At 37.9% G+C, this 20,124-nt stretch overlaps 1 protein-coding gene across 6 annotated transcripts in view; it reads right to left on the bottom strand.

The window, feature by feature from the left end:
- ndrg3a (ndrg family member 3a) overlaps positions 1 to 19,946 on the bottom strand; it is a 30,476-nt gene extending 10,530 nt beyond the window's left edge. For 2 of the 6 annotated variants that reach the window (XM_084100897.1, XM_084100894.1), the window contains exons 1-3: positions 19,810 to 19,946; positions 6,040 to 6,108; positions 3,635 to 3,667 (exon numbers count right to left, since the gene is read on the bottom strand). In XM_084100897.1, the coding sequence (XP_083957023.1) occupies positions 3,635 to 3,667; positions 6,040 to 6,096 (90 nt within the window). In that variant the 5' untranslated portion in view covers positions 6,097 to 6,108; positions 19,810 to 19,946. Of the gene's footprint in view, positions 1 to 141; positions 475 to 3,634; positions 3,668 to 6,039; positions 6,114 to 19,809 lie in introns of those variants that run through there. The other 4 variants (XM_084100896.1, XM_084100899.1, XM_084100898.1 and 1 more) reach the window with 4 other exon arrangements.
- Positions 19,947 to 20,124: the final 178 nt, after the last annotated feature.

Genomic DNA, 20,124 nt, shown 5'->3' on the forward strand with positions numbered 1-20,124 from the left:
ACGACATGCATGCACATACAAACATTTCTGCTAGAACATAGGAGGATATCAGGGCTAAAACAGTAGGAATCAGGAGTAAGGAATCAGCCTCGGCTGTCAGTTGTAGAGATCTCTCTTACACACACACACACACACACTCACCACTGCATTTCCAGTGCATGCATTCTGCTCCACATCCAGAACGGTTGACATGTTTCCACACACGAGACAGTGACAGCTTCAGAGAGGAGACAGGAGGAGATGGGAGGATCCACGAGAGAGACACAGAGTGGCTGAAGGAGGGATGGAGGGGAACGGACAGGGAGAGCAGTAGCTAGGCAGAGATCCAAGAGGGAGGGGAGACAGAGGAGTAGAGAGAGGGAGAGTGAAATAAATGAACAGAGGAGGTATGTTTTGAGAGAGAGGGGGAGAAAGAGAGAGAGAGAGGGAGAGACTGTTGAGATGCAGATAGAGTGAGGAGAAAGAAGTGACTGCGGTTTGCGCTGGGGAGGCAGTGCTTGCTCATGCATACGGCAGCCCTGCTCTGATTGGACGAGGGGAAGTCAGGTGGGCGGGAGGTGGCAGAAGCAGGGATGAGAGGGTGGGGCAGACACATAGAGGGCGATGAAGGGATGATGCTCTCCACTGCACTTTATGATTTGTTTTTGGGTGGGGGCAACCAGTTCACAGCTTCAGATTCAACAAGAGAAAAAATGCAGATATTTGACCTTGCAAATCAATTTATTCAATCAATTTATTCATGGGAGGGGTTCCCAACTGTTCTCAGGGTTGCCTCATGGTAGATTTGATTTTATCAAGTGGTGGCTAAGACCAATAATAAAACGCATAATTGATTATCACATGAAACTATACAAAAATGTCCTTACAATTTATTAATATTTCGTTTACCTTTGCATAGTTTTGCTCAGTCTCAAGATTTCCCAGGATGAGTACATGTAAACTCATGGTTTTTGACCTCAAGTTAAGTTGAGTGTAACCTTGTTTGGTTTATTGCTTGATTATCTCCATCACTGCAACCACCTCTCGTGACAGCATATGCATTTAGACCTGTGACCCATTTATAGGTTGTGACACGTTAAGAACCAATACTTTATTGTATAATTACATACAACTAATTACTCAAATGAGCCATCAAATCAGTACAACAACAACTAAACCTACTATCAGTGTCCTTGGATTTACAATTATGTTTTTTTCCCGTGTTTTCTACACTGCAATAAATAATCACGGCTGCAGTACACAGTTTGTCCCACTGAAGGAATTATGACCCAGCAGAGGTGCATTGTGGTATATCATCTTAGCAATCTCTCTACGGATCTTGGGCTCTGATAGGTTATTGATTTGCTTTGCTTCTATTTATCAGTAGATGAGGTTGAAACATTGTTTTTCATTCAGTAAGCCTCTGTGCTGCACCCCAGGGGCCGCCGTAGACAAACACAATCTGAGGAGCAATAGTCAGGGAAAGCTAACACAACTGGAGCTGAAACACATAAGGCAAAAGAAGTCAGCATTTGTGGACTGGAATAAAGCAATGCGTTTATAAAGGTATGTACAGTGTTTTAATTCCTATCCCTAACCCTACAGTAAGTACATGCTAATTAATATTACTTAAATGTATACTTAAACTGGAACAAGAACACCTTACAATAAAGTGTAACCCATGGTTTTATTACTTATTGATGGACCTGCAGCTTCAGTAATAAATCAGATTGTGTTAGCCACTCTCTCCGTCTCAGTGAGCAGTCCTGCGGAGCGTGCGTGTGCGAGTGACCTTCAGGCGAACGTGTGCACACCAGAGGGCAAAATGGACAGACACGGCCTCATGAAGGCCTGTCAAGACTGACTAGAAACTTCATAATCAACAAAATATAATTTACATTCGAAACTACTCTGAAACTAGACACAGAGAGAGAGAGAGAGAGAGAGAGGTCGATACGATTCTAGGTTACATTTTTATATTCCTATTTGATGGCTGAATCTGAGAGAAGGTCTCAAAGAACAGATCAGAGATGAAATCATGCTATAAATGATTATTTTCTACTGGGCAGCGGTCTTTTGCTTATTTTGAATATTATTTAATACGTTAATGACACTGTATTAAAGGCAAGGATATGACTTTGCCTACTCTGAGCTTCTAGTGCCCTCTATAGGATGAAATAGTCTCTGAATAATGATGAACCTGTCGTGATGACTTGCAGTATTCACACAAAATGCTTCGGCTATTACTATTGGCTAAGAGCAGAAGGAAAAAACAGGGTCTCCAAAAGGGGGCTCAGAGAGCTGAATCATCAACTGAGATCTAAGTATTTTGGCTAACAAAAGAAAAAAGGCAATAGCACTATTAAGACGAATAATAATAATAATATTAATAATTATACACATAAAAGATGTAAAATTTTGCAATGCCGTTTAAACATGAACCTCATATATATCAAAAACGAGATGTAATCCATTAGTCTGTAATCTGTTCAAACAAACATTTGGGACAAAAAAGAAGCTGTAGTTGAAAAAAACAGCCATTTTCTGAAAAGACAAGCAATCACAATCTGACTTTTTATCATTTCACCTTAAACCATCTATGCTATAAAAATGGCGATAGACTGTTTAAATTTTATCTTCTGGCTTTTGCACTATATTTTGGATGGCTGTAGAGAGAGAGAGAGGTCATTTACACAGAGTAAATGTGTTTTTGTGCTTAAAAATGCGAGAAGCAAGGCAGTGGAATGCATAAAAACAAGGCCTTGCCTTGCCTTGCCTTGAATGGCCCCTCAGACTGCATTACCTCTCTTCACCAGCGGAGAGCAGTCCCTCCTTAAACCAAAGCCATCTCATGCACATGTAGGTGTCCTGCAGCACTCAATGCTACTGAGTGATTAGATTGGCTGGCTCGGTGTCGGCCCATCATCTGACTAACACTTAATGTGTGCGAGCTTGTGTATGGAGGCTTGCTGAGTAAGGAATACTAAAGCCACTATATAATGTAGACCAGGTCATGCTGGAGTCTGAGCATGCTCACTTCAACAGCTGCAGGCGCTAGGCTATATTTAGCTCATCTGAGACCCCTGCACTGAAAGAGGAGAATGTAATCCACGACGATGTATTTCCGTTTCCTCATTGCAACAGAGACGTTAAAAAACCCAATCAGATATGAATTTGTAAATGATGAATACATCTATATTTCAAGATATCAACCACCATCATTATCAACTTTCAATAGAATGGATAATGATCAGTGCGGATAATCATGATATGCTTTACAGGATGCATTAAGTTCTTGAGGACCTTCTTAAGTTAGAACTACAACATTGTCTTGTTTTCTTTTAAATTGACTTGTTTCAATTTAACAAAATCATTTGATGGCTGTCAGAGATGATTCGCAGAATCCTGGTGAGACAAAGTTCATGAAGTATCATGAAAGCACATATTCATATCCTCCAGTGAGTCTTATTTCTACACCAAAATAGTATGCATTTCCCAAAATAACACCTTTGATATTAAAATATGAAGGTTGAACAGCCTAAAATATCCTTATCCCACCACTTGTCTGTTTTTGCACACAAACCAGAGCATCTAAGAGATAAAACTGACTTTTATCTCATCCACTAATGAAATAAATGTAAGATAAGATTCTTACCTGACAGTCAAAGTCTTGGAAGTTCTGAGAGTTCTGTAGGAAAAAGAGATGATATCTGATTATTCCTTACTCATTGAGGTGCATAAAACAAAATGTCTAACAATGTTAAATATTGATCATATTATCAATTATTCTCTCCCAGCCACTGCTGCTCTTTATATTGACACCACTAGATGGAGTGAGAGACGCATTTACCCTGGTTTCACAGACAAGGCTTAAACCCAGTCCCAGACTAAAATGCATGTTTGAGCTGTTTTAACTGAAAGTGACTTGCACTGACAGATGTTAGTGCCATTGTTTTGTCTCAAGATGCACACCAGATTTTTTTTTTTCTAATGCACATTTATAAAAGATACTTAAATGTCCTAATTGAACTAAAGTCTAATCCTGGCTTAATCTAAGCCCTGTTTGTGAAACCAGGCCATAAATAAAGAAAAAATACAATTATGTCATAATTAACTCACCATCATGTCTTTTTAAACCCCTCTATGCTGATTTTTTTTTTTTTTTTCAGTGGAACACAAAAGTAGAAAATTAAGGTGTATGGATGATTTTTATGACACTTTTATGATACATTTTTGGTGTTTTATGGAACTTGACAGCCGGTCACAATTCTTTGTATTTCAAAGGAAAAAACTAATAACACCCACCTGCAAGTGTAATGAAAATAATTCTAATAAACTATAAATGTGTGTAAACGTTATGTGAAAAATATTATACAATTATAAATATTACTATTAAGCTGACTATCTTTTTTCTACCCACCCCATTTGTGTATTGTTAAAAACCCGAAGGAAAACTATTGCTGTCAATACACATAAAACAATGAAATAATTTCCAACCAGTATTGTCAAATTGGATACATTTTAGCTTAGTTTATTATTTATTTATTTTTAACCCTATGGCTGCTCTATGGTTTAGCCCATTCATTAGTTTAAAGTGAGAGAAGGACTCCCCCATACAACATTTGTCCCTTGCCTCTTGCGTTATACTGGTGGCCTCGCTCAGCACTAATGGGTGTATGACATTTACATTTCTATTTTTAGAAATTTCATTTTTGATATGGATGCTGTGTGGCAAGATTTAACTGACAAACCCTGGGATGCCATTATGAAAATTTCTGCCAATAAGGGCAGCAGGAAGAAAAAAAATGATTCTGGAATGGATTGAAAATATATTTAATTGTGCATAAACCCCATTGCCATCCTTTAAATTCCATTCTTCCACTTTTTCTCTTGCTTAAACCATTTCACTACTATTCCACCCCATCCGTCCCTTTTCCATCTCCATTTGTTTTCACTTGCTCCATGCTCTCACATGAATTATTCAGTTTGATGAAGTAAAGAAAAAAAACGCAGAGAGGAACTTTGCCTCAGCTACAGGAAAACACAGATCTCTAACACGAGGAGCCATGGAGGAGAGATGTGCGTGAGAGTGTGGCACAGATGTGTAATGCTTGAGTCGTGAGACGTGGCATGTGTGCGTGAGCATCACAATGCATTACAGAGAGAAAAGAGGTATGAGCTCTGCTGTGTCTATAGGCTTTATATTGTGTTAGATCTTGCTCCTCATACATTTATGTGCATGTATATCAACAACGGCTCAAAGTCTGGCTGCAAATTCTGCTGATTTAAACTATACATCTTGCTGACTTACAAGATTTATAACAAATGATGAGAGAATGACTTTAGGAATGGGTTGGAAATTCTAAACCAAAAAATTGTGATGGAGTTGGAGCTGTATCATTTCCAGCTATTATTACTTTTTTGATTCAGTTTGAGTGTCGGCTTGCTAAAGAGATACTGAGTTACTCTGTGGCGATGTGTGTTGCAGTAGCGCGGCCATATCTGGCTACCGGGAGCCGGTAAAACACACTCTCACACGCTTACTTTTTACCATTTTGAGAGGAGTAAAATTTACATATGTGGCTTCAACAACCAGATGCATTTACACTTGTCCGGGTTTCGTCTGGAATGCGTCTCAAACCACCTCCTGAAGTGGATTGAGTGACCGGATTTAAATCGATCTCGAATCGAAATGTTTCAGAGGGCCTTTACACGTGGTCTTTTCACGATCATTTGATGGCTTTACTATAATTTTACTTTCATTTGATGGCTTTACTATTATTAAAAAATGTATAAAATAAAATAAAAATAATTATAATAATAATAAAAGTTACAAAAAAATAATAAATAGAACTAATAGGTAACTAATAATACTAGGGTCTATAAAAACGGTATGTACACAAGACAGAAGATGTGTTTGTCGTGCAAAACTGACAGAGGTATCACTAGTAAAAGATATAGTTATATCTTGTTTATGATTGTGTATACAGTAGATGGGCATACTAGTGTGTGTGTGTGTGTGTGTGTGTGAGATGGATGTTTCTGATATGTTTATCTCACCTTGTAGGTCAGCAGAGGCTTGATCTCGGTCAGCTGAACGTCTTGCAACTCATCCATCTCTGTATCTGTCTGTACTACAAAAAGAAGAAAAAAAAAGCACATTCATGAAACACAATACATGACCAACACTATTTCTTATTAATGTAAATAAAAAACAATGTGCACTGCACACTATCTGTTTCATTTGAACCTAATCTAGTCTAATAAAGCCCAACATTGCCAGACAAATCTCACGTTGCGTCACATTTGTAGCAGACCTCACCTGAGTCAACACAGAGCTTTGTATTGAATTTCTGTTAATAAAACACGCTTTGCGATGTACTTAGTAGAGTTCTTATAATTTCCACCCTTGTAATCAAGCGCAAGTGTAGTCACCCTTTTTATTTTTGGCAGACCTGAGATTGGGAATCAGCCCACAACAGCCTTAAGTTACACACTCTCGGTAAACAGTAATAAAAGCTGAGAGCCGAAGGGAATGTCTCTACAATTAAATTTGCTCTTTTCCGTTGCCTTGGGAACTGGGATGTTTTGATGTAAGTGTACAGTCTGCTTGCTAGTTAATATATAAATGTTGCATGATTCTGGTCTGTGATTAACATTCTGAAGGCTAAGTTTTATGAAAGGATCAGTTTTTTAAATGATTCTTCCAGTATAATCACTTCCTGTATTCAGTACAAGGACTGAGACAGGAACGTTCACACAAATTGTTTTTTATTTGCATCCCTTCTGTTTGATTGCTGCTAATGAGTGACTATGCAAATGAAGCCCCACCTTATGTTTTTTTCAATCTCTATTCAAGGTGAGACCTACAAAAATATGATGCATGATCAAATACAAACCTAGATGCAACAAAAATGTGACATTCGGTATGAATGATGTGCCTATTGAGATCTGCTGAGATCATGCTGTAAGGTGGAATGACATGCTGACGTGGCTTAACCCACTTCCACTAGCCTCATCTGTCTATCGTCACAGTTCTGACCTTCCTGACCTTGGGATGGGTCCAAACGTGACTGGCTGCTTTAATTGTAACACCGTCAACGGACTGATGCACCACCATCAGATGAGCCATCGGTTTTAAAACATTTTAATCAAGAATTTTGGTTAGAATTGATAAGAATACACTGCCGCTTTAAAAGTTGATCAAAAATACAGTTAAGAAACAGTAATGTGAAAAATTTTACTGAAACTTTTCTTAATATTATTAATGTTGAGAAAACAGTTGTGCTGCTTAGTATTTTTGTGGAAACCAATAGAAAGAATAGAAAGTAGGGGTCGCACAGACTAGCTGACTTAGCCATGACGTCGACTCGTCGCTGATCATGGCCTATAGAGGGCGCAACAGGATAAGAAATCCACATTTACGCTCTATTTCCAAATAGTTAAAATGACAAATAAATGCATACTCTGAGGGCGCTCCACAAGACATGTTTGATTATATCATCTGGATTAGAGTGCGGATCGGGCCGAATTTTTCTGTCCGAGCCCGGCCCGCGTCCGACAGAGCAGTGACCGAACCCGACCCGAACCTGACAGGCATACAGATATTTATGTCCGAGCCCGACCCGAAGCCGACAGTTAAAATCACATTTTTTTCTAATACTAATGACACATGTACGTTTGTTTGTGTGGAAAGCCCGCATTTATTAAGCAACTGTAGGAAGGCATTCGGAAATGTCAACAGGATGAGTGCATCAGCGCGCACGGAGAAACAAGCGCACTTAAAGGCCTCATTATACTTCTGCGTCGGACCTACGCCGGAGCCTATACGCCGTAGGCAACGTGTTGGTTTTAATTTATACTTCTGCGTTGTTGTCCGCGTTGACGCGCACCTAGGGAGCATGTGAAACCCCGAGGGAGGGGTTCAGGCAGACCAATCACAGCGCTTGCGTCCGCGTAGAATTGACACGTTGTTACATTTTTGGTACGCCGGTGCACGTCAGGGTATGCCGAAGGGTACGCGCGCTACACACAGCCTACGACGTAGCTACGGCGGCAGTTCGACGCAGAAGTATAAATAGGCCTTAACACACCAGTAGCAGCCGCGCATGCACGTGTTTCGTTGTCACGGCTTAAACAAATTTCCGCACACAGGAAGACAGATGTTATGGTAATATTTTACAGGTATTTTAATCACAAAAACGAACGTTTGCATCAAGTGAAAGCATCAGGCACATTGGCTACCTACATAAGCTGTTTTAAATATATTTTTTTTTAATTTAAAATGTTCAATGCATTATCGCGCTGATGTGACCGAACCCGACCCGAACCCGAACATAATTTCAAAATATCTGTCCGAACCCGGCCCGGCTCGTCGGGTACCGGCGGGTCCCGTCGGGCTCGGGTCGGGTATACATCCTCTAATCTGGATGCTCAAAATTGGGAGAATCCACGTTTTAAACAGCTTATTGTAGACGTAAGTTAATCGCTGTTCTAAACTAATGAGCTGCTGCATTGTAACACACACACATAGCTTGCACATTACGTGCAGATGCACAGAATCATTCAGTAGCACAAATGTATTGTCAACAATGTTCTATGATTTATCAATAAAATCGCTTAGAAACGGAAAAATTCTAGCATACATTTCTTAGTAACTAAAACTCTGTGAGAAATATAATGACCCAAAGACGAAAGAACTGATAAAAATAAGCTGTTATGTAGGAGCAAAAGTCTTGTGGGTAGAGCTGTGTCATATGCCATAGCTGTGCACAAGGCAACCCGCGTTCGAGTCACAACTCTTGGTTCAGGCTTATTTGTTCATTAATGACGTTATCAGCGACTAGTCGACTTTCATCACATAAATGTCGACTTTAAAAATCTGAAGTCGTTTAACCCCTAAATAGAAAGGTTTTGTAACATTATAAATGTCTTTTCCATCTCTTTTGATAAATTAATGCGTTACTGCTGAATAATAGTAAGGAAGTAAAGAAAGATTTCTTTAAAGAAAAACTAACTGACCTGAAGTGTATATAGGTGGAATATATATATTTTACATCCTGTAACAGTTTTCAAAACCTTTTTTGCCTCAAATATGTACAATAATGAGCAAAATGCAGTTCAATTTTTTCTTTTTTAAGTTGTTTAGCAGCTTCCCTTATGTCAGCGCAGTGCCTTTCATCAATGAAATAGCAGAGCAGCATGAAATTAAACTTCCATTACGTAAAAAGCAAGAAAACTACTAGCACACATTAAGATTTGAAAGCTTAGGAGGTGGAAATCTCCTCTGCAATCCCAGCAGCAAATCCGGATGAAGGGCATTAAATAATATTTAGACAAGGAGTGAGTGACACAAAAAGAAAACAACAAATGTTCAGCATGCCAAAGATTTGCCACAAAAGTCCAAGATTCTTCTGCGCATGGTCCACGAATCTGGACAGAGGGCAAAGGTCAAACTGCAATCATGGCCACTGATTGTAATCCCAAGATTGAGCTGAAAGGCTCCGGCTGGAATTATCAAGCAGATTCATAGACTTTTTTTTTTTAACATGCTGCCAAGATCAGTGTCAAGACTTCATATCAACAAGATCTGACTTGCTTCATTAACCCAAGTTAACTTCCTCACCAAAACTATCAACCGCAATCGATGTCATTTTCAGTTTCCGCCCACTCTAGTTGTGCATTCAGTGAAGTGTAAAACTGTTGCCATAGAGACAAAAGGGCTGATGTTTATTTTCAGAGTGGGCTCCCAAAGGGACGGGAAGGAGTAATGAAGACTCAGAACAGCAGACCGAAGCATAAGCTGAGACTCACAGACACCCATAGTTCTGCATATTATATTTCTCACATCAAATCAGGGCTTTTTCTGAGTATAGATGAAAAATCTACTTTAGGTAAAACCTACAGCAAAACAAACCCTGATTCACCAGCATCTTCCCATGTGTATTGCATAACAGAGGACTGTGCTGTCCGAAGAAATGTGACTCATGTAAAAACACTTCCCAGGGTTCCAGCCTCATATTTCAGAGATTTTCAGCGAAAATCTGTATCTACACAGCTGCGAAAAGAAAATACCAGAAAAAAATGATCAGAGCTAGCAGTCAGATGACAACGTTACTATAGGGCATTGCTGAATCTATGTCTACAAATATCAACTTTCAGCCCTAACAAGCCCCTCCAAACACCCTGTTAATCAGTCACATGTGGGTAAAGAGGCCTTCTAGCCCCCCCAATTTTATATTAGGTTAATGATATTCTCTATCGCCTATCCCAACCCCTCACCTAAACACAGTCCTCACAAAATGTGCAAAACACTAGATTTAAATAAAAACACGTTTTGGGCGATTTATAAGACTTTTTAACTAGTGAGGACCAGTAAAATGTCCTCACAACTCAGTTGTTGTCATAATATTTCACTATTTAAGTGAGGATATTTGGCTAAACCTGTACAGACACACACACACACACACACTTTTTCCTTGCACAGATAGTGATTTGATCAGGCCTGTTCCAGGGAGGACTTCTGTAAATTGTCTCCACACATTTAGTTAACCACAGACTAAGTGAAATAAAGAGAATAGCGTGATAGAACAAATAAAAACTTATTTCAATATTGTGATAATACCGTACCGTGATGAAAGCTTCAATGATTATCGCAACATGAAAATTTGATACCATCACATGCCCAGTCCTCATTACTGATTTTCAGCTATATTTATAGTTGATTATTAACCACTTGCTGTTTGTAACAGAACTCAAATCATGAAGTAACATCAGCAGCACATGCTCCATTAATTTTTGTCACAATTCAACCTCTTTTACGTGGAAGGTCATTGTTCTTGTTCTCAGGAATCCACCAAAGACCACTTACATGCATTCTCATGTGTTAAATTTCAGCCAGTCCAATCACTTCCTCTGAATCCCCGGCTCTTTACAGGGAGAGTGGGAAGTGGTTTGCAGGGAAGCTGAGAGACACGACCTATGACTAGGGTCAGAATGGAAGTGCACCAGATACAGCATACTCTATAATGCCTACTAGATCTGAAATATTGTGAAATACTTCACAACATGCCATGACATATGTTTCAAAGCATGATGCAGTGTTGTTGAGGTAATGTCATGTTTATTAATGAAGTACACGTGTATTATGGGTTCAACTTCAGTATGGATTTAGTATATTTATCATTTCTGTTTAATCTTTCATTTTATTATTAATTTATTAATTAGGCTACTTTATCATATATTATTAATATCATTTAATATTATTTACGAAAGACATTCTATACCCCTCCAATATGGCATTTTTAGATAGATTAATACAATATATAGTGCTTTTTAATTCTAAATATTAGACAACGTTTAATAAATGGCATTATCTGAGTACTTATATAAGGTTATTTTGCATTTTTAATATAATTTTACATAGCAACATTTTAACTTTTGGCACTCAAACCAAATAATAACGACACAAACATGTTAGAAATCATACCTGAAAAAAGTGTTACACCTTACTTAAAGCCTTTATAGGGGTATTCATTATGTATAACGCCTTATATATTTTCATAACTAATTGCAACCAAAGTTAAAATGCATTATAATATTTGCAGGTTCTTTGTTACATCTAAAATTGGTTGTTTGTTGTGTATTTTAATACATTATACCTGCTAAAGGTGTGTTCAATTAATAGATAAGTATTATAATGTATTATAACAGTGGTTATAATTATTTATGAGACCATTCAATGCATAATAAGGTGCATTACAAGGCATAATTAATGCAATAAAAATACTTTCATAATGCATAATATATAAAGGCTTTAAGTAAAGTGTTAACAAAAATGAAGAAAGAAAAAACAACAAACACCAAGTACTGTACTTCAAATGACAACAAATAAAAATAATTAAAATATCATAAGATTAAAGATGAAACCCTCTTTATAATAAAAAAAAATCATATTAGCATACATAAAATGCATTAATATTGAAATGAATTTTTTTTTTAACCAATTGATTCTATGTATTGTTAAAAGAAAACATGATGCATAGACTGCTTCAGAAAAGCCACTAGTAGAAGGTTTTAGATTTGCTATTCTGAAGACAGCCTGTATGTTCCCTCTCACCTTTTTCTGCCTGCTTTCGTCTCCATCTCTGTGGCTCCCTCTATCACTAACTGAATTAAGGGAAACCCCTGGTCTAAGCAGTTGTGTGCGTGATAGGGTGACGCACACACTCCGTTATAAAGCTCTTGTGGTAGCAGAGAGCGGCCGATGCACTAAACTCTGCCAAAACAGGAGTTCCATCTCTTTCTCTTTTCATACACTAAGGGATGAGGGACACCCTGCATGCTGACGCAAACTGTCACAGGCTCACAGTATCGCATCCATCATACTTCGGCTTTTTCCTTATACGTTAAGCCACTTCCTTGCTGTCATTTCTGAAGAAACAAGGACCTGCATACACACACACAAGGGTATATGAGGATACTTGTCTGCCTTTAAGTGTTCTCAGAAATCTCTCTTATGCACACATACAATCACATACGATCTTTTTCATATATAATGCAGACTATAGCGAAAACCCTTCTTAGAGTTCCCAGAATGCTTTGAACGGAGTGCATTATTCCTGAAGGGTCACAATGTTTAGCCTTTTTAGAAGACAAAGCCACTCACTGTATTGATTTAAAGCTTAGTATTTGTTGGCATCATCAGTAAAAGCATCTTATGTCCTCCAAGACATTCACTTATGCCTCCCACACACACACACACACACACACGCACACGCACACGCACACGCACACTTAAATTAAGGGCAATTTCACACTATGCTTTTGGTGTGGAGTCTGCGGACCCGAGCCTGTTTGACATTAGAGCTCGGATCACTTGATTGGTGTTAAAAAGGGTACGTGGGCTTCTGTTATTGTGAACTTCAGTACATTTCACAACTAAAAAGAGTTTGAAAGTCCGTCCTAACTCCCAGAAGTTAACCACTATTGATGATGTATAATTAGGGATGCACAGATTTTTAAAGTGCAGGCCAATACTGATAATTATTTTCAGATTATGGCAAAAAACGATAAATGACAGATGTTAGACTGTTTTCTCAAAAAATGTAAAGGCGCATTCACACCAGTGGCGTCAATTCACCAAAAGCAAAGGTATGGCAGACTCTGATAACGTGATCAAATCTTACTCCCTCGACGTGACAGTTCCATACATTGTCTTTCATCACCGACTCTAAACATGCCGCTGCTGCAGCCATCCTCACATATCACGACAAGCACATCTACACATATTGAAGCCATTAGACAAATTGAAATGCATAAAAACTGATATCCATGCAAACCGATAGCTGAGACAAAAACTAACCAACCTTAAAGGGATACACTTTTTTTGGAAATAAGCTCATTTTACAACTCCCCCAGAGTTAAACAGTTGAGTTTTACCGTTTTCGAATCAATTCAGCCGATCCCCGGGTCTGGCGGTACCACTTTTAGCATAGCTTAGCATAGATCATTGAATCGGACAGGACCATTAGCATCTCTCTCAAAAAAATGACCAAAGAGTTTCGATATTTTTCCTATTTAAAACTTGACTCTTCTGTAGTTACAGAAACGCTGCGTCACATCATTACGCCTTTTAGACTCATGGTACAGCAGCAAAGTTTCTTGATTATTACGCAGGAATGAGAGTATAGTTCCTAGCCATATCAGCCTAGAAAATCACAACTTTACATTTTCCGTCGGTCTTAGTACACGATGTAACTACAGAAGAGTCAAGTTTTAAATAGGAAAAATATCGAAACTCTTTGGTCATTTTTTCGAGAGATGCTAATGGTCCTGTCCGATTCAATGATCTATGCTAAGCTATGCTAAAAGTGGTACCGCCAGACCCGGAGATCGGCTGAATTGATTCGAAAACGGTAAAACTCAACTGTTTAACTCTGGGGGAGTTGTAAAATGAGCCTATTTCCAAAAAAAGTGGAGTATCCCTTTAAAACTGCACCAACCTTAAAATACGACAAGTGTGTGTGGTGCGTCCAAAGATGAATCAGATATTGATCATAACCCAGCAAATTAGACAGTTGTAGACCACTGTTATGAGAACGAATTTTCAAGGACTTTTCAAGGACTTTTTCCAGCACTTCAAAGCTCAAAAGTCTGCATATTTCTTTTTCATTTAAATGTTAGTTTTACTGTGATGACCAAAAACATTTTTTGTTCATCCTTCAAAGATTGTCCTCAGTTGTACTGTAGATTCAGGAAAACTAATACTTGGTAAAAAAAAACAAAAACTTTTATTTAAAAATTAAAAAGAAAAAATACATTAAATTACATTATAACCAGTAGATGGCGACAGAGGAGCACTAATTGGCTAATTAGCCATTTCCACTCCATAATTTAGTTTTTTTCCCACACGTTTTGGTTTTGAATTTATTTTTAGACATTATAAAAATCATTATTATTTAAAAATTTACTTTTTGTACTAAAGTATGTTGGAAAAGTCACAAAGTCTCATGAAAAACAAAAAGTTTTCTTCAAATTGTGAATGAAATTACACAGAGTAAATATCACTGAAGCTGTCAATCAGTTCAGTGCAAACTCATTGAGTGATGAACTAATCTTTTATTTACATTATGCTTTGTTTGTTATAATGAGAGGATTTGTGCGTGTGCAGAACTTTGTAAACTTCAGCTAAAGAAAAACTATCGCAGCGTTTTGAGAGTTACTGAGCGGATTCTCACTACCAGTAACTTAAACACCACGCACTTATTGGTCATTATTTTCAACAGAAATACCAGTGATAGGCTACAACGCTACAATTCACTCAATGCTGCAAAATCACGTTGTAAATACCACATTTGCGCCGCTGTTGAACATAACACGAATACAACAACCAGATCATTTTAATTTACTTGCTTTTCTCTTTTATTAAACAATTACAAATTATGTTACACATAGTAATATAACTCGGTTTATCCTATACTTTACAGGCAGCCAAGGTATAGCAGCCACCACACTCTGCCATACCCAATTGACGGCCTTGGTTCACACCAACTATAACGATATTAACAATATTAGTGTCCACATCAATGCACAATATAGTTGTTTATTATAAGCACAGTTTTGTCGCCTGCCGCTTTTAATTCTAGAGCTCTTTAAAGCAGGATGGATTCTGATTGGCTGTCAAGGTTTTTATCGTTTATCAGCAGGAAAAAAACTATTCAAACAATATCGTTTCTCTGTGCCATTATCGTTATAGTTGTGGTGTGGACCTGGCTATTCTTTCTATTTAGAACAATTTTTAGAACAATAGACACTACAAATTACAAAAATCTACAATATCATAAATATTGTATATGGTATAGTATATTATATAAATCCATATGGTAGCCTACAGATACATTGAACATACTATGTACAATTGACATTTTTGCAAGGTCCTTGACACAAATACTCTTTCCAGACACATACTTTCATGATGTTTTGTGCAGACAGCACAAGGCCTACCCTAGTGAAAGGCTGAATGTTTTAGTCATGTTTATTAGGGGACATATGTGACATCAAAACAATCCTATCACAGAATGCATCTGTCTCTGCAGAGGATCTGCTTTGGCCTCAGTTTTTGTACCGAAAGCATGAGGATTTAAAGTAGGTTAAATTACAGTGTGGGACTAAAGCCTTCAAACAAGCAGATGGTCAAATTTTGTTTCACAAATAGTGTGCACATATATAATTTAGCTACATTCTATATATTCCATTTACTTTTTATCTCATTATAAATGAGGTAATCAATAATCAACATGGTAATCGCTCATAAGGGTGCCAGATCCCCCAGAGATGCACAAAGCAAAGCATGGGCCGTATGCATTAGATTCATCTGGTTTGATAAATGACAAAAAATACATTTCTAACCTGTCCAGGCAAGATGTCAGCTGGGTAAATGACTTTCTACAACAGCTCCCAGAGCCATAAATAAAATCTAAACATTTGCCATGTGGAGGAGCCTTGGCTAAATGTATTTAAGAGAACCTGCATTAGCACAGACTAAAGGGAAATCCCACTGTCTGTCTTCAGCAGGGCCAGGGGACGTGCTCGGAGAACCCAGTCAGATTTCATCTGAACAACATCTAAACTTTTGAATGGTAGTTTATTTTACACAGTTTATTATTAATAACACACTTTTCAGGGACATTTCAGGGTAAAAGCTAAAGAGACACTGAACTGAGGCCCATGCAAAAAAATGTTGCAAAAGCAGAACTAGCAGTTGTTCTTAGAAAAGGATTGTTATATGTTGTGCTTTTAAGAGCACTGAGTCCTTAGGGATCCAGTGCAAAATACTGCTCAAGAGCTGCATGAATATACACCGAGCAAATAAAATAAGAGCCTCTGCTGTGATCTGAAAAAGTGCCGGGTCAGTGTGAAATCTGATGACCATTTTGATGGAATAGACTGAGACATCTCAGCAGGCCAGCCTGATATTGAGCCATCATGCAGAAGCACAGCTGTCAAGGTGAAAATGGGAGGAGGGAACGATGGGAGGAAGAGAAACATGGCACAAAACCAAAGACACAAGTTTAGTGGGCTGGCCACAATCCAGGACAACCACATGAAACCCACCAGACACGTGCGACAAGCCAGAACGAATGACCTTTAATGTTAATAAGACGAAGATCGGACTGTTGAAATTGATTAAAAGAGCTCAGAGATCCAGCAAAGGGATGATTCGCCTTTTGTAGGTCAGATATTAGATGGGTTTGAGCTGATTAACAAGGTGCAACATCTGAAAATGAGAATAATGCTTCACGTAGCAACAGCAGAATCGAAAAAATTAAGGTCACAGGGAACTCTCGCAAATCTTCAGACAGTCATGCTAACAACGGCTGCCATTTGCCGAAACCAGTTTCACAGCGTTTCTGACAATAATAAAGGTTAAAACGGGGGAGAGAGCAGTGCAATGCTATAGATCTACTGAAAGCCCTTAAAATTCCACTATTGAATCACTAAACAAATGAGACGTTTGATGTTTTTTTGCGATCCTCCTCTCTCTCCACTAGACTGCACTTAAGGAAGCACACTCACGGGAACAAACGCTCCGGAGAATAATATTCGCTATGCAGCAATTACACTATGCAAACAACCAATTTGTTTTTCAGTTAACACTGGTCTGTAAGGTTATATTAAATCATTACCATCTTAAAAAATACAACCAGTTCTTTTAAAACCAATTGAAACAATTAATAGTATCATTTTAAGGCAAAACAGTACTAAAGTTTTACTATGTTTTTGTTTGAAAGACCCTAGAACACTGTACATTACTGTTGTGTTCAATAGTTTGGGGTAGTAAAATAATGTTTTTGAAAGAAAATGTATGCTCGCCAAGAAAAAACTGTATTATTGTGAAATATTGTTACAATTTAAAATAACAGTTTTCTATTTTGTTACATTTTGAAATGTAATTTATTCCTGTGATGCAAAGCTGAATTTTTGTGGGGATACTTTTATGAATATAAAGTTGAAAAAAAAAAAAGAAGCATTTATTAGAAACTTTTGTAACATTATACATGTCTTTACAGTCTTTTTTTGATACATTTAATGCATGAATAAAAGTATTAATTTCCTTTAAAAAAAATCTTACCGACCTTAAACTTTTGAATGGATAAACTCATATTATGAAGAAAAATATGTACATTAAAGCCAGTTTTATATGTTAATTTAAGCCATGTCTGGTGAAGAATAATCTGAAATCAAAACGGATTAAGTATTACAGAGTGTTCCTTCGGTCCCGCACATCCCTGCAGTGAGGGACGGTCTGGAGGACCCGTTTGGAATCTGCCCACAACATCACACACTCAACAGCCTGACAACTGTGATACTGCTCCACCTGCAGCAGGTGCTTTACAGAAGACGCTATGAGGGAGAGTGGAAATGTACTGCTTAGTTTATTTAAAGGAACAGCAGTATGAGCCTTGTACGACAAAGTGCTGCAAAAAGATTCAAAATGAAACCCTATGGGGTTTCTGTTCTGTTCTGTTCTGTAATGACAGAATTTTCATCTTTGGGTGAACTATCCTTATACTGTGTGTACTTTGCACTCACTGCCTCATCTGTCACTAACACACACACACCAAAATATGATGTTTTACATTCAAATAAGATCTGACACATTCATTATGGCCAGTTTAAGATGAAGTGTCGTCTTTATCTCTGTATAGCACTATGGGCTATACTCATTGGCCCTCGTGCTGGTCCACAATCCTGATAAGAAGAGTTATTAAGATTGTAAGCACACTCGAATGAACTGAGCATAGCTTAATTAAAGCTCGCAGCTCCCGAGAGTCCCAGGATTCCCTGACATCTATCTATCTCTACACGCCAACCTGCAGGAACGGACCAAATCTCTCTCTCTTTCGCTCTCTCCAAATATACTTCTCATAAACACACGGAATAAACATTTTAGAAAATAAGTCAAATTAAAACAGAGAGAACTTACAGCGTAATGACAGTTAAACGAGTTAAACACACATTCATCTGTTATTTTGGGGCGTTAACAAACTAAAAAGGGGTTACCTCAGTCACAAACTCTTTATAGACAATAACAGACAGGTAAACATGGATAACTAGCTTTCCACATGCAATTATGGATGTTTACGAGGAAATGAGGAAGCGTGCCATTATTAATTATACCTGTCAAAATGTGAAATTTCCCATGTGAAATGATTGTTTGAGTAGAAAATTTAATTGGATTTCTATAGAAATTCACATCATCTCAAACAGCAGCATAAAGATCGGTTAAAGCTTTGTCTTGAATACAACTGATTAACACAAATACTGTGTACTAAAACAACATTCGACGTTTCAATGTAGATACGACAAACAATTTCAGCAAAAAGACTAAGGGATTTCTTAGGAGACCTGTTTTGATGATAACAACAGGTTAGTGCTGTTTGTTTGTTGTGTCAATAGTGTGTAGTGCACTACCACATTGTCTAAGTGTGCTGAAAAAGCACACCTGCGAGCACATGGAGTTCACATCATCAGCACTGCGACCTTCCCATGAGCAGGTGACCGAGGACAATGTCATTTGTGACATGCCGGAAGTTGTCTCGTATATAATCGAAATTAGCCTAAAATCCATCCGTACGTCTTTGATACATCGGCGTCCTTCGAGAAATATTATATATATATATATATATATATATATATGTATATATATATATATATATATATATATTACATTTATAGGGTAAAATTAGGAAGACGAAGCAATCACAAATCAAAGTTAGACTGACGTAAATAATTTAGCAATAGACAAATTCAGACACAACACATTTTTCATTTAAACTGTTATATATATATACACACACACATGTACACAAAGAAAAATCATTTTCAATAGAATAGATTGCAGCTGGCCCTCATGTTCTATACGATAACCATCTATGAAAACTATGAAACATCTGCAGCGACGAATAGGATAAAAATGCACCGAATTACAACCCCTTACATCTAATGAGGTAAAAAGTTTCTATTTTTGGCAACATCCTTGATGTCGTATGTGTGAAAAAAATCGATCTATAATAAATCAAAATGTGCGTGTTTCTTCTCTTCTGTCTTATTCAGCGGCTGTTGTGGTGGAAATCGACGTTACTGTGGCTCCCAGCAGTTTAAAAACATGGAGCCATTTTAAATGGAATTACATTGGTCGCTGAAGAGAAGATGACCAACACACTATCACTCTAACGTAAATTATATCACACAATTCCCGTCAGTTTTGTTTATATTCCAAGAACACATCGTACTAGTTCAGTTCTAAAAATGAGACATTTAACTCACCAAACAGTCTTGAGGAACAGTACTTGGATCTGACTAAGGAAAAATCCCCCACAAAGATGTTGAAGTGAACGGAGGCTGGTAGAAGGGCTCGTCCGCACGTTTCTCTGCTCGCAGTCTCTGCCAGCAGCCGTGTTTTGATGTCACTCGGTGGGCGGGGCCTTCTGGGCTACCCACATTACACTCAACGTTTGGAAGACCCCCTCATAAGCGAATTATCGCCCCCGTGAGGTTATCGATATGGATATCGTGTCACGTCTTTATCGACGGTTATTTCTTTTTCTTTAACGTAGTTCCGCAACATTTTTTCGACTAAAG

Source organism: Abramis brama, assembly GCF_963993115.1.
Source record: "Abramis brama genome assembly, chromosome: 23".
Taxonomy (NCBI): Eukaryota; Metazoa; Chordata; class Actinopteri; order Cypriniformes; family Leuciscidae; genus Abramis; species Abramis brama.